We start from the raw sequence: 15,092 nt of genomic DNA, 5'->3' as shown, positions 1-15,092 counted from the left end.
CACACCACTCCCAGGACTCCTCATCAGTATATTTGTCAGGATCTACCCTGTATACCCATCAATAGATCAGACAATACCTGCTCGAGGCAGAAAGGACTCCTTTACGTTTCAAGTCCAGAGAAGGGTCCCTGAAATCAACCTCAAATATTTCCAATGTGCCATTTGTGCTGAAGGAGGAATCTAGCTGTTGGGCAGATGTTCCTAGGCACAAGAAAAGTCAAGAGGCAGCATATGAACAACAATATATGCAGGGATTTCAGGTGTAAGAGAGATAAGGAGTGAAGAGGAGGAGGAATAGAAGAGAGCTAGATATACCCTTTCTCAAAAGGTAACTACAAAAGCAAGAAAACATGATGTACCCAACCTTGAGCCACAGTTGTAGGCAGCCGTCATGTCCCCAAAACACCTAATATCCCCTTGCTTATGCTGTGAGCCATCCTACCTTCCTATGATTTGAAAGCTTTCTCTGATGCCCAATCAATAATTCTAGATATTAAGTTCCCCTCAACCTATGTACTTCCAATGGATCCTAATCCACAGTGTCACCATACCTGTGGCCAGATACAAAGGGTACTGGCTGGCTGGGCTCCACACCTGGACAGCGGGCCGCTCAAGTTCCTTCAGCTTCATGGTGTATCCTGCAGGTGGCAGAAAACGGACATGGCCCTTGGCCCACTGAAAATAGAAACCAGCAAACTTAACAGCCAGATCCAGGGAGCATCTGTGGACAAGAGATCTTGTTTGTCTTCTCCAAGATAGGGCATCTCAGGGCAACACAGAGTGACAAATACGTGACCATCTGCAGATCTAAGGATAGTTCATTTACCCAATTACTGAAATCTAATGCTTTAAACCCAAAAGATATTCAACCACACTGGCTACCACAGGTCCAGTGGTGACAATCATCAAACCAGACAATCCCTCAGTGCTTTTTGTCCATTTCCTTGGCTTTAAATAGCATTCATATGCTGATGATCCCCAAACTGATACCACCACCACAAATCTCTCCTCTAAGCTCCAAGTTCTAATGTCCAATTTCTTTCTCTTTTTTTTTTTTTTTTTTTGAGACAGAGTCTTGCTCTGTCACCCAGGCTGGAGTGCAATGGCACAATCTCGGTTCACTGCAACCTCTGCCTCCTGGGTTCAAGTGATGCGATTCTCCTGCCTCAGCCTCCTGAGTGGCTGGGATTACAGGCATGTGCCACCATGCTCATCGTCTGATTTTTATGTTTTTAGTAGAGAAGGGGGTTTTATCATGTTGGCCAGGCTGGTCTCAAACTCCTGACCTCAAGTGATAAGCCTGCTTATATGCAATTTCTAATCAAATATTTCCCTGGATATAGCAGATCCGTAATGTGGGTTGTAAGCTCCCATTTTAGTCTGTCTAAAATGGAATTATCTATTCTACCATCTCTTCTGTTTTTGTTTGTTTTTTTTCCAGAAAGGAGCAAAGTCACACTCTCTTCTATTCTTCCTCCAGTTTTCTTCATCTTGGTAAATTGTTCCACTATTCACCCAATTGCTCAACCCAGAAGCCTGAAAATCCCTCTTGATCTTTCCTTCTCCCTCTTTCTCTTCTAATCCATCATTTAGTCTGATTTTACCTACAAAACATATCTTAATCTGTCTACTTTTCTCTATTTTCGCTGCCAACAGCCTTTTTGATTATATCATCTCTCACCTGGATTACTGCAACAGTCTCCCAACTAGCTAACCACTTACTACTCAAGCCATTACCCAATTCACTCTTTACACAGCAGCAGGAGTGAACTTCTAAAACAAAAAATAGGATTTTGGCATTCTACGCTTAAAATCTTTCAATGATTTCTCTCATACACAAAATAAAATTCAAACTTCTTTGAGCCCTGCCCAAAGGCTCCAGCTTACCACTTCATCTTTTGATTCTTCTCCTTATTCATTGTGCTTAGCCACAATAGCCTTTAATTTCCTGAGATTTTCCTTCCTTAGAGCCTTTGCAAATGCTGTTCCCTATACTCTGAATGCTCTTCCCTTCACTTTCTACATGACTGGCTCCTTATCTCTTTCTGGGCTCAGCTTCTCACTTCCCCAGATAAGTGAACTACCCAATCACAAACAGTCTCAATTTTTTTCTTCCTAGCAATTTATAATTACATATTTATTTACATTTACATTGTCGGTCTCTTCCACTAATATGGAAGCTCCATGAGAGCTGGCACTGTGTCTGCTTTTGTTCACCATGTTGTAACTAGTTTCCAAACGAACCTTTGGCATATGGTAAGAACTCGAATGTAGACATCCATTTTAACTCTGTGGTTTCTGATCTAATTCTATTGTTTGTTCAAGGTCCCATCCCAACAGGCTAGCAAAGAGGTAGAAAGGATTTTTAAAAAAATTACACTGAAGTTGAGAAAGCCTGGAACCTACTGTGACCTGCTTGAATAAGCTATAGTCAGATCAGTCTCACCTACAAAAACAGGAGATAGTATTACTTAATCTCTAATGTACTTTCCAGCTTTAAGAAAGTTTAAGGCTGCCCGTTAAGCCAAGATTTCCAAAGGACCTTTAATCACTGGTGGCTACCATCGGGTATCCTGCGACGAGCTCAACATTCTGCTATACAGTCACTAGTGCCACCTGCTGGTCACAATCATTTTCAGGATTCTGGGGAAAGCCCCTAATAAAAACCGGAGCTATGATAAGGAGCTGTGCATTTGACGTGCATATCTCATTTAATTCTCTCAATGGTCCTATTAGGTAAGCAAGTACTACGATTATCCCCACTTTCCAGAGATGACAACTGGCTAGGCCAGGATGTGAACCTCCATCAGCCTCAAGAGCCCGTATTTCTAACCACTGTACTAGTCCAAAGTAAACCAGAAAGTGTTTAAATCGCTGACAGTCTAGGAATTGGGAAAATGGGCTCTTAATTCACATTGTTCAGAGGCATCTGTTACAAAAAGGGCCCCTGCCGGGGTCAGACTGGCCATGGGGGCGTGAGGGGGAGATAACCAAGGAAATGCTGGACAGACCTGCCGTGCAGAAGGGCACCAGCTACCCTTGGCAGTCCAGCCCCTAGGGAGGACGGTCAGCACAGCTTCTTCCCCGCGGTCGCCGAAGCCCGGCGCGCCAGGGTCAGCAACGACAGGCCTTCCCGCCCGGCCGAAATGCAGCGACACCGGCGGGCCAGGTCAGGACCGAGGCGGACGGGAAGGCGCGAGGGCAGCGCTGAATAGGGAGACCCGCGTCGGGCTGGGGGCTCCCGTGCGGCAGGGACAGCAGAGCCGGATCCAACTCAGGAGCAGGCGCAGCGGAGGCCCCCGGGGGCAGGACCCGCGGGCAGGGCAGGCGCGGGTCGGGGTCTCAGCCGGGGGCCTCAACCCGCGGGCAGGGCAGGCGCGGATCGGGGTCTCCGCCGCGAGCCGGCTCCCCTCGGCGCTCTGCCGAGGAAGGATCAGGAATCCGGGTCTCAGCGCAATCTCTGCTCCCAGGGACCCCAAACCCGCGGGGCGAACCAACCTGTGCGGAGGACCACGGGGAGGGGTCAGGCCCGGCGGCCGGAGTGGGTCCTCTCGCGCGGAGCCGGGCGCTGTGGACGGCGGCTGCGGAGGGCCAAAAGCGGCGCGGACCCGGTAGGGCTCGGTCGTAGACAGGCTCCGCGGGCGCCGAGCCCAAGACCAGGACAGACCCGGGAAGAACGTTTCCAAACGGGATTATAGCTTTTAACCGGGTCTCCCTCACCTGCCCTGTGATTTGCGCAGTGGGTCAGATCCGGTCCAGTAAGCTCCGGTCTATTGAGTTTCAGCCAGGGAGAAGACCCGGCCCTAGCCCCAGGAGTGGAATCCATTGAGTTGAAAAGGTAAATTGATGCTCTGCAGCCCAGCAGAAACGGGTGCCCAAAAACTTGGTTGAATTAAGGGCTCTAAGTGTGTGTGGGGTGAGACTACAAGACCAGGGGCTTCCTGAAATAGTTCAGGATCATAGGAGGGTTGTTATCCTTTGGAGCTGCAAGAACACAGGTGATATTCCAGCAAGGAGGAAGAAGCCAAACCGGCCAATAGGCACCCTGGAATTTTCCATACCGTGAATGAAACAGAGACAGGAGGGGATTGGATGCGGATTGTGGAGTTCCAATTCAATTCTGCAGATAAGTGAGAGTTACTGAAAATTACGGGGTAGGATGCAGTAAGATAAAGAATATTGGCCGGGCGTGGTGGTGCAGGCCTGTAATCCCAGCTACTTGGGAGGCTGAAGCAGGAGAATCGCTTGAACCCGGGAGGCGGAGGTGGTTGTGTGCCGAGATAGCGCCATTGCTCTCCAGCCTGGGCAACAAGAGCGAAACTCCGTCTCAATCAATCAATCTATATCATCTATATCCATATCATATCTATATATTGTATTTTGGGTCTAGCAATATGGAACCCCTGCAAAGCTGGAGGCAGGGACTCAAATTAGGAGACTAATGGAACAATCCACGTACCAGGTGATGAAAGCCTGGATTAACATAGTGGTGATTATTGTAAAGGAGAGCTGGACAGGCTCTCCTGGCTGATAAAGGCTTCAGAGCCTGGTAGACTAGAAAAACTATGGTACTCTTACTAGAGCGAGAGAACAGGCGGGCGCAGTGGCTCACGCCTGTAATCCAGCACTTTGGGAGGCCAAGGTGGGCGGATCACCAGGTCTGGAATTTAAGACCAGACTAGCCAACATGGTAAAACCCCGTCTCTACTAAAAACAAAAATTAGCTGGGCATGGTGGCTCGTGCCTGTAATCCCAGCTACTTGGGAGGCTGAGGCAGGAGAATTGCTTGAACCAGGACGGGGAGGCGGAGGTTGCAGCGAGACGAGATTATGCAACTGCACTCCAGCCTGGGCTACAGAGCGAGACTCCATTTCAAAAAAAAAAAAAAAAAAAAAAAAAAAATAGAGCTAGAGAACTTCAGGTGAGGTGGGGGCCGTGAAAAGATCACGTATTTTTTACGTTGAAGAAATTGCACCCCTTCCAGATAAAAATGTCCTGTAGACAGGCTGGGGACGGTGGCTTACACCTGTAATCCCAGCACTTTAGGAGGCCTTGATGGGTATATCACCTGAGGTCAGGAGTTTGAGACCAGCCTGGCCAACATGCTGAAACCCCATCACTACCAAAAATACAAAAATTAGTCAGGCATAGTGGTGCATGCCTGTAGTCCCAGCTACTTGGGAGGCAGAGGCATGAGAATCGCTTGAACCTGGGAGGCAGAGGTTGCAGTGAGCTGAAATCACGCCACTGCACTCCAGCCTGGGAGACAGAGTGAGACCTTGTCTCAAAAAAAAAAAAAAAAAAAAAAATTCTTTTTGGCCTGGCATAGTGGCTCACACCCATAATCCCAACACTTTGGGAGGCCAAGGCAGGAGATGGATTGCTTGAGCCCAGACGTTCAAGACCAGCCTGAGCAACATGGTGAAACCGTGCCTACAAAAAAATATAAAAATTAGCCAGGTGGTGCATGCCTGTGGTCCCAGCTGCTTGGGAGGCTATGGTGAGAGGACTGCTTGGGTCTGGGACATAGACGCTGCAGTTACTGCAGTGAGCCATGATCACATCACTACACCACAGCCTGGGCAACAGTGAGACCGTGTCTCAATATTAATGATAATTATTTTCACCTTGTATTATAACTGCTGGTCTGCTATGTAACTATTTGAAGGTGATTACTTTGTCTTGCTCAGTTTTATATCTCCAGGGCCTATCTGTGTTTGATACATATTAGACACACAGATGTTTGTTAAGGAAATTATTAATGCTATAGAGAATGAAAACAGCTAAAAAGCCAGTGGGGGCCAGGTGCAGTGGCTCACGCTTGTAATCCCAGCATTTTGGAAGGCTGAGGCGGGTGGTTTACCTGAGGTCAGCCAACACGGTGAAACCCCATTTCTACTAAATATATACAAAAATTAGCCAGGTGCGGTGGCACACACCTGTGATCCCAGCTACTTGGAAGGCTGAGGCAGAATCGCTTGAACTTGTAAGGTGGAGGTTGCAGTGAGCTGAGACTGCACCATTGCACTCCACCCTGGGCAACAAGAGTGAAACTGTCCCAAAAGAAAAAAAAAAAAAATAGATGCATGAGGGCCAGCTACAGTGGCTCCTGCCAGTATTCCCAGTGCTTTAGGAGGCTGAGGCAGGATTGCTTGAGGTCAGGAGTTTGAGCCAGGCTGGGCAACATAGCAAGATCCCATTTCAACAAAAAATAAGATAGGTTTTGTATCGGGTCTTGTACCAGTAGTCCTAACTACTAGGGAGGCTGAGCAAGGAAGATCCCTTGAGCCCAGGAGTTTGAGGTTACAAGGGAGCTGATTGTGCTACTGCACTTCAGCCTGGGGAACAGAGGAAGACCCTATCTCTAAACAAAACAAAAAAACAGATGCATGAGTTAAGACTCCCAAAAACATAGTTTTCCTCTAAGGGTGTTATAGGAGTGTGGATGTCATTAAAAGTAATGAAAGCTATGAACATGTTCAACAGTAACTCACTGAACTGTCCTGTAATTCATAAAATACAGGTAATGTAAATTTATTAAGATATTATGATTCAGAAGCTACTCTGGAATAAGAAATATTCTTATAATGGAAATAAGATCAAAGGCAGTCCCAGCCTTAGGCAGACAGGACAAAAAAAACCCTATTAATCCTGTAACATATTTGAAACACCTTAGAGCACAACTTTTTCCAACTAACCACTATTATTAAGGAGGCTTTTGTTTTTTAGGCAGTCTTGCTCTGTTGCCTGGGCTGAATTACAGTGGCAACCATCTCACTGCAACCTCTACCTCCTGGGTTTAAGCAATTCTCCTGCCTCAGCCCCCGGAGTAGCTGGGATTATAAGCATTTACCACCAAGCTCGGCTAATGTTTTCTATTTTTAGTAGAAATGGGGTTTTGCTATGTTGGTCAGGCTATTCTTGAACTCCTGGCCTCAAGTGATTCACCTGCCTCAGCCTCCCAAAGTGCTGGGATTATAGGCGAGAGACACCACGCCATGCCACATTCTTCAAGACAGGGTCTTGCTGTGTTGTCCATGCTGGAACGGTGTTGCAAACATGGCTCGCTTCACCCTCCTGGGCTCAAGTGATCCTCCCACCTCAGCCTTCTGCATAGCTGGGACCACATGTGCATATTGCTGTGCCTAGCTAATTTTTTGGAAAAAAAAATTTTTTTTTGCAGAGGTGGGGTCTCATCATGTTGCCCAGGCTGCTCTCCAAGTCCTGAGCTTCAAGCAGTCCTCCTGCCTCAGCCTCCCTCAAAGTGTTGGGACTATATGCGTGCGCTACTGCACCTGGCCTAGAAAGGTTTTTTTTATGGGAAATAAATGTTGTTCCAACTTGGGAAGTCAGGAACATTTCTTCCTTGACCCTGTAAATGGGAAAAGGAGTGACCCTTAACACCTGCCACACAGCTAAAACCCTTAAGTACTTTCACAGCCCAAGTGAAATTAACAAATTCACATCTTGTGCTTAAGCACCCATCCACCCCACCCTCCTATCCTTTAAATTTCATAATAAGAAAAAAGGGAAGAGGGCAGACATCAAGCAGAAAAAAAGGGAAAAGGATGAGGTTCCTCAGGGTAGTGAATATTCCTGGGGAAATGAGGCACAAACACCACAGCACTGAGTTTTATTAGGGATTTCATTAAGGTTAAATTTCTAGGAATGAGGGAGTCCTAGTTAGAGGGCACAAAAGCCCATGAAGCCTCTTCAGATCTCATAGTGAACCACCCGCTTGGGTTCTTTGGAGGGATCGCCACCTCGTTCCACGTACAGATCATTGTAAGGATACTGCTTTGGTGCCTAAGGAAAAAACACAGGTCAGCAAGAACATGCATTCTTCAGTCAATTCCTGGCTACACCCCACTCTGAGTTAACTGTCATGCATGGTAAATGGGTACACAGTAGCCTCTGGTCAGACCCAGCTGGGCTAGGATGACAGGAACAGCACTCCTCTTCCCCACTCAGCCCAAGGCAGAGAGAAAGCCTAAATTGTAAGAGAAGTGGTGCCTACACTGAGGGAGAAGGAGAAAGGGGGAGGGAAGGGGGAGAGGGAAGGGAGGGGAAGGGGGGAAGAGAGGGAGGGAGGTAAAGAAAGAGAGAGTGTCAGAGTCAGAGGCAACGCTTTCTAAATGAGACGATGCATCCATCCATCCCACTCTCTCTCGGGGTTGAGACAGACTCAATCTCCTTTAAGTCACTCAGCCTCTAATGGCTCCACCACTAAAGTGGCCCAGCAAATGAGGCGTGCAGGAGCAGTAGTGGGGGAAAGCACAGAGGAGACAAGGCTGGGACGTGCTTTAGGGGCTGCTGGCTTTACCAACAAACAGCTGTCAGAGAACACAGCTCAAGGGGAGGAGAAAAGGGTGATGTGCTTACAGAACTGAAAAATGGAAGAGCCACACTGTTTCTTGCTCTTCTGAAGTGAAGTTAGTGCTCACCCCAGCCCTACGTGCATTCTCCAGCATGGAGCCCCTGGGGCTTGGTGGGAAGGCTCGTGTCAGTGCACACAGACATCCCAGCTACCTCCAGGACATTGACTGTCTCTGCAGAGGTAGCACTGGGCAGCCAACTGCAAACACAGCAGCCTCCCTGCTTTCAGCCACTCTCCTTCCAATACATCCTGGAGACTACTCCCCGATTAATCTTCCTAAGAACTCGGCATTCATTATGTCACTCTTCTGTTCGAAAACCCAAAATGGCTCCCTGCCACCTAGTGACAGACCAAGTCATCATTGTATCCCCAACCGCTAGCAGGGTCTGCACCTGGTACATAGTAGAGGCTCCATAAATATTTGTTGAATTAACGCTTTATTACACCACCAAGTCCAAATCCCTTAGCAATGAAATAAAAGCTGTCCAAACTAATTGATCAACTCACCTTACAATATTTTTTAACACAGTAATTTCCAAATCTAGATGCACATCAGAATTACCTAGGAGCTTGTCAAAAATATTGCTTCTAGAGCCCTACTGTGATGTTTCTGAATGAGGAACACCGAGAAGTGGGGCCTGGGAATCTGAATTTTTAGGTCTCCAGGAAACCAATGCAGCTGGTTATCTAGGAACTATCTTACACATCTATTTTACTCTAGCTGACTCACTCTCCTTTTCCTTGTTTTCTTTCTTTTTTTTTTTCAAGAGTCTTGCAGTCTCTCCCCCAGGCTGGAGGGCAGTAGTATGATTTCAGCTAACTGCAACCTCTGCATACCGAGTGAGTTCAAAGAATTCCTGTGCCTCAGCCTCCCAAGTAGCTGGGATTACAGGTGCGCACCACCAAGCCCGGCTAATATTTTTGTATATTTTGTAGAGACAGGGTTTCATCATGCTGCCCAGTCTGGTCTCGAACTCCTGAGCTCAAGCAATCCGTCTGCCTCAGCCTCCCAAAGTGCTGGGATTACAGGCATGAGCCACCATTCCTGGCCTCCTTCATTGTTTTCTCTTGCCCCAAATGTTTTCTCCAACTTCCCACCACCCAAAGCCTTTTTTTGTGTATTAGCTCTAGCTAACCCTTCTCCTTGACAGTAACTCATACTGCTAAGTATATACATTCACTATAAACATATATACACATAAATTGTGCAGAATTCCCATGTATCTGTTCAAATGTTGTTCATGTCACTTATCTAAATTTTCTTAAACTTCCTGAAAGCTAGAGAAATCACTATGTCGTTTACATTCTCCAAAATATAAGTCTATGCCTCTAGTAGACACTTAATTGCTTCCAGTATATTACAGGAAGTGCCCTTCACATTGTCTAACAAAGGATAAGATTTCAGCTCAAGATTCCTTAACTCTATTGCGAAAGGTCACTTAATGAAATATTGTTAGTAAATATAATCCCCAAATGGCAACTCTGGAGACCAGCTCGTTTCCACACACTAGTTGTTCATCTAGTCTTAAAGTGTTTCACTCACTCACACTGGTCCAAGAAGTAGGGATGGAGGAGTGCTCCGCTGGGTAAGGCCCTCCTATCTTCCTATCTCCTAAGACTCCGGGAAGCCAAGCTTGGTATTGATTGGATTCCTACCCCAGAGACTTCACTCCCTCAGGAAATGGGGCTGAGCAAATGTGCCTAAGGGAGCACTTCTCAGATACTCACCACAGGCTGGTAGACAGGGTACTTTTGCCCTACCCAGAACATGAACGTCATGAAAGCCACGAAGCCGATGAGCTGCTTACACATGTCATCCCAAGAAAGAGGTGTGGGGGACGTATCCACACGGTTCCTGGTATACATGTCTATATGCCAGTGCATCTGAGGCAGAAAGACAAATAATTGTCACATACTACTCTTCCTGCAAAATGCAGGCAACCCCAGAGTGATCAGAGCCCGATACAAGGCTAGATAGAAGCATTCTACTGCCCTAGCGCAATATTCTGAGGCACACTGCCCCACAGGATTGGATGCTGGCCTCTGCCTATTCTGCTGAATAGGGTCAGCTCAATCATGGAAGTGCACAACTTTCACAATACAGAGCTTTCATTATTCCCAGACATCCCATTCAGTGTGCCACATGCAATCTCAGATCTCACATCACTGGACCTTGCCTCCTTGAGCAGAAAAGCTTAGTGTTATTTAGTCGAAGTGCCATCTGAGCTAAAGTATCTCCAAGAAGATAAAGGGAGAAGAAAGGTCAAATGAGATACAGTCTTTCTTACCGTTTCACCCCAGTTCAACCTCAGGTCTGGTTGGTCCCAGTCATACCATGGATCCCTCTCATGCTGTGAGCGGTCAGGGAGCTTTGGGTAGTCGCCATACCTGAAAGACAGCAAGAACTTCTGGAAGGGGCTGTGAGCAGCCTTCAGACTGAATTCAGTCTCCTCATCTTGGGGATGAGAAACCAAGTGGCAGAGATAACTGCCCCACCTAAGGACAAAGGACCTGAATTTCAAGGCAAGAGCTCAAGTTCTAGTCACTTAGCACTGAACTAACCATAGAAGTCCAAATTGTATTTAAAAGTTCATGGCAAACTGAAATAGTTCAATATATATAAGCTTTCCCTGGGCCAGGCATAGTGGCTCACATCTGTTATCCCAGCACTTTGGGAGGCCAAGGTGGGTGGATCACCCAAGGTCAGGAGTTCAAGACCAGACTGGTCAACATGGCAAAACCCTGTCTCTACTAAAAATACAAAAATTAGCTGGGCATGGTGGTGGGTACCTATAATCTCAGCCACTCCAGAGGCTGAGGCAGAAGAATTCCCTGAACCCGGGAGGTGGAGGTTGCAGTGACCCAAGATCATGCCATTGCACTCCAGCGTGAGCAACAAGAGTGAAACTGTCCCAAAAGAAAAAAAAAAAAAATAGATGCATGAGGGCCAGCTACAGTGGCTCCTGCCAGTATTCCCAGTGCTTTAGGAGGCTGAGGCAGGATTGCTTGAGGTCNAAAAAAAAAAAAAAAAACAAAAAAACCCACCAGCTTTCCCTAACCTTCTTCCAATAAAAAGAAAAAAAGTCACACAATCATGTGATACTACAGCTGAAAGGGAATTTAACAATCAATAACAGTCATGTGCCACATAACATTTCAGTCAAGGACAGACCACATATACAAGGGGGGGTCCCATAAGTTTATAATAAAGCTGACCTATACAGGTGTACCATTTTTTATCTTTTATAGCATTTTTTTTACTATACCTTTTCTATGTTTAGATATGTTTAGATACACAAATACCATTGGGTAACAATTGCCCACAGTATTTAGTACAGCAACATGCTGTAGAGGTTTATAGCCCAAGAGCAATAGGCCATACCATAAAGCCAAGGTTTGTAACAGGCTATACTATCTCGGTTTAGATAAGCACACACACTGATGTTCATACAATGAGGAAATCGCCTAACAACACATTTCTCAGAATGTATCCCTGTTGTTAAATGACACATGACTGTACTCTGATTCTCTCATTAGATAGAAAATGAAAAATTAAAAGTTTAGGGTCTGAATCCAAAGTCACCCAGCTAATTGGAATTAAAAACAAAAAGGGAACAGATTGGAAAAGCATTCTTCTCATAGTAACCGTGTTTGTTGACCACCCAGTTGGCATTCATCTCCATGTCTCAAACACCTCATGGGACCCTTGCTAAGCTGGGTTTTCCCCAACAAATCCAGGTTTGTCTGACACTGACTTTGAACAAGGCTGTTCTTATCCACAACATAATAAAAAACAGGAAATGATGACAACTAGACATGTGTCACAAAATGATTGTATAACAAGACGCATAGAAACTGCTGAAACCAAAATTGAAAGAGTGATGTTAGGACAGGAAATGAAGGTGATGATAATCACTTCAGATAATTAACCATTGGGATATTATGTGGGTACGGATACGGAAGAGGGTGGAAGGGATAGGATAACATCAACTGGAGTAAGGGGGCTGGCTGTTTAATCTGCTTAATAGTTGCTACGATACCCACAGCCCTAAGAGAATGTTTTTTTCAAGAGACACGGCTAGTCGCCGTGGCTCACGCCTGTAATCTCAGCCCTTTGCGGAGGCTGAGGCGGGCAGATCACAAGCTCAGGCATACAAGCTCAGGCGTTCGAGATCAGCCTGCCCAACATGGTGAAACCCCGTCTCTACTAAAAACACAAAAATTAGCCGGGCGTGGTGGCGCACGCCAGGAATCCTAGCTACTCAGGTGAATCGCTTGAACCCGCGAGGCGGAGGTTGCGGTGAGCTGAAATCACACCACTGCACTACAGCCTAGGCAACAGAGCGAGACTCCGTCTAAAAGAAAAAAAGGATGGGGGGACACGCAAATATAGAGTACTCCGTTTACAAATAAGGTTCTCATGACAGGAGTCCAGCTTCAACCTGGTCCCATGCCTGGATGACAGCACCTGAGCCCAGCAGATGCTCAGTCTAAATGAAACTCGACGCTCTGGATAGAGCCAAGGAAGGTTCCTGCTATTCGGGGGTCCTCGAGGGAGCCATTAAAACCTCGGCTTCTTCATTTGAGAAAACAGCCTGAGCCAAGGAGAAAATTGAAGTCCTCTCAGCTGCAGCTGCTCACCCACCCCCTCCCACCTCCCTCCACAGAGAAAAGCACCCACTCCATTGACTCTCGAGGAGTCATGAGAAGGTTCGGGAGAAAGGGTCACAGTCAAGCCATCCAACCCAGCCATCACTACTTGGGTGCGAGCAGACCCTCTGTCTCACCCCATGCCATCATCCGGGTAAGGTTCGTAGTCTTCCACACGCATATTATACTTCTTGGCGGCGGCCGCCCGTTCTTCTGGGGTCTTAGGATAGGGCCCCGGGAGCTGATCTTTCTTAAGGTGGAAGGCTAAAACGCAGAAGAGAACAAGTCAGAAGCGACCCCGCTCTCCAGCCGCTCCTAAGGTTTCAAGTCGCAGGGGCTGCAGAGATCCGAGCCCGGGATTTCGCAGGATCAGCGCGACCCTCCACCCATTTTCCGGATATATCAACGCCACCTCCGCTCCCTACCCGGACGCTGCCGCCGCGGCATGCACAATCCCCCCTCCCGATACACCAAACCTCAGGCATCCACTTCCCACACTGAGGCCTCGCCCGTTCTCGCGCACCTCTCCGTGCGCCCAGCGGCACCACGTTCAGGAATGCCCTTTGGAGCCACCGGACTCCCTGGACCCCGGCCCTGGCCACCGCCATCTTCACCTTCTTCACGGTTTCCTTCTGCACATGCGCAAAGGCCCGTCACGGCGGCTGAGCCGGGCCAAACCGGACGGAGGAAGCCGGAAGTGAAGAAATGTCGAAGGGTTCAACGGGGGCGGGGTCTAAATACGGAGCTGGGAAGCCAGGGGTTGGATAGAGGCTGGCAGGGATAAGCGGGAAGAAGAGGAAACCAGGCAGGTCTCGTTTACATTTCAGAATGTTGTGTCCTTTTTCTCCCCGAGCTGATATCCCAGGGATGATGGGAACTCAGAACCTCAGCAACTCAGGTTGACAGCTCAACCACCTCCCCCAGGAGCTGCACTAGTGAAATGAGCCTATCTTACTCTCTTCTCTGGCTGCTTGCTTTCCTCTCCTTCACGGGCACTTCCTTCCATCCCCAAACGTGATCATTCCTCAAATTCCGTTGGTCTTGCTTGTTCTGTTCTCCAAATCGGTTGATCTTCACTCAGATGCTAGTGCAACTCACACGTCGGCCCTGAATTGGCGGCTCCTTAGTTTCAGTCCGTGTTTCCATCTGCATGTCTCAGTCACCTCAACCCAACAAATGTAAAATTAAGCCTATCACAAGAGGCAGCTCCCCAGAGACAGCTTAAAGTCCCAGAGTTGGTAGGACTTGAATAAAACAAATTTCAAACCGGCCCATAATGAACAAACTCTAACTCACCAGAAGAATTGGAGACATTATGTTTGCCTATGAATGTTTTCACTTGGGATTTGAATAACTTACACATTATAAATATGCATGTATTTCCAGTGACTTTTCAGGTGACCACAGTTTGGGAGCAGAACCTATTATTATAAACATTTCTCAAGTATATATCAGGGCAATAAAGATGGATATAAGCAGGGAGTTGTGGCTCACCCCTATAATCCTAACGCTTTGGGAGACCTAGGTTGGAGAATGACTTGAGACCAGGAGTTTGAGACCAGCCTGGGAGATATAGTGAGACTTCGTCTCTTTTTTTTTAAAGTTATAAAAATTAAAAGTAAATAAATACGGATATATACTACTTAATATGTAAATTTTTGGGAGGACTATACAACAACTTGCTGTCTTGTAAATGAGTATCACTAGTTGATGTTCAGAATAATTGGACAACATCTACATTCAACCAATAGCAAACCCTGATCTAATTACGGTCAAGAAACAGAGTTGATCTAATTTATTTTTATTGAGATCTTATTCACATGCCATAAATTGACCCTTTTAGGCCGGGCATGGTGGCTCATGCCTGTAGTCCCACCACTTTGGGAGGCTGAGGCGGGAAGATTACTTGCAGCCAAAAGCTCAAGACCAGCCTGGCCAACACAGCCAAACAACATCTCTACTAAAAAATACAAAAATTAGCTGGGCGGCCGGGCGTGGTGGCTCACGCCTGTAATCCAAGCACTTTGGAGGCCAAGACGGGTGGATCACCTGAGGTCAGGAGTTC

The 15,092-nt window shown here is 47.0% G+C and overlaps 2 protein-coding genes across 11 annotated transcripts in view; both read right to left on the bottom strand.

Annotated features, from left to right (window-relative positions):
• Positions 1-3,652, bottom strand: part of SEC31B (SEC31 homolog B, COPII coat complex component) — a 33,267-nt gene extending 29,615 nt beyond the window's left edge. For 5 of the 10 annotated variants that reach the window (XM_017531249.2, XM_017531250.2, XM_017531247.2 and 2 more), the window contains exons 1-3: positions 3,499-3,652; positions 552-675; positions 78-201 (exon numbers count right to left, since the gene is read on the bottom strand). In XM_017531249.2, coding sequence (XP_017386738.1) covers positions 78-201; positions 552-630 — 203 coding nt within the window. In that variant the 5' untranslated portion in view covers positions 631-675; positions 3,499-3,652. Of the gene's footprint in view, positions 1-77; positions 202-551; positions 722-3,011; positions 3,342-3,498 lie in introns of those variants that run through there. The other 5 variants (XM_017531244.2, XM_017531246.2, XM_037739530.1 and 2 more) reach the window with 4 other exon arrangements.
• A 3,965-nt stretch (positions 3,653-7,617) lies between these two features.
• NDUFB8 (NADH:ubiquinone oxidoreductase subunit B8) lies at positions 7,618-13,708 on the bottom strand. The gene is made up of 5 exons (XM_017531240.2): positions 13,551-13,708; positions 13,165-13,291; positions 10,666-10,765; positions 10,106-10,261; positions 7,618-7,806 (listed from the first exon to the last, which is right to left on the bottom strand). Exons 1-5 carry the CDS (start codon positions 13,633-13,635, stop codon positions 7,714-7,716), a joined length of 561 nt encoding a protein of 186 aa, XP_017386729.1. The 5' UTR covers positions 13,636-13,708; the 3' UTR covers positions 7,618-7,713.
• Between the last annotated feature and the right edge of the window lie 1,384 nt (positions 13,709-15,092).

Source organism: Cebus imitator, unplaced genomic scaffold (assembly GCF_001604975.1).
Source record: "Cebus imitator isolate Cc_AM_T3 unplaced genomic scaffold, Cebus_imitator-1.0 Scaffold71, whole genome shotgun sequence".
Lineage (NCBI taxonomy): Eukaryota > Metazoa > Chordata > Mammalia > Primates > Cebidae > Cebus > Cebus imitator.
Note: the sequence above shows the minus strand (reverse complement) of the source record. Positions and strands in the feature narration are given on the sequence as shown.

Bases quoted from the DNA above. Each gene is read 5' to 3' on its own strand.
- NDUFB8 (XM_017531240.2), bottom strand. From the start codon at position 13,635: ATGGCGGTGGCCAGGGCCGGGGTCCAGGGAGTCCGGTGGCTCCAAAGG. The intron at 10,766-13,164 runs GTGAGACAGAGG...GCTGTCTTTCAG, and splicing joins TACCCGGATGATGGCATGGG to GTATGGCGACTACCCAAAGC. The intron at 10,262-10,665 runs GTAAGAAAGACT...TTTCTGCCTCAG, and splicing joins GGTTGAACTGGGGTGAAACG to ATGCACTGGCATATAGACAT.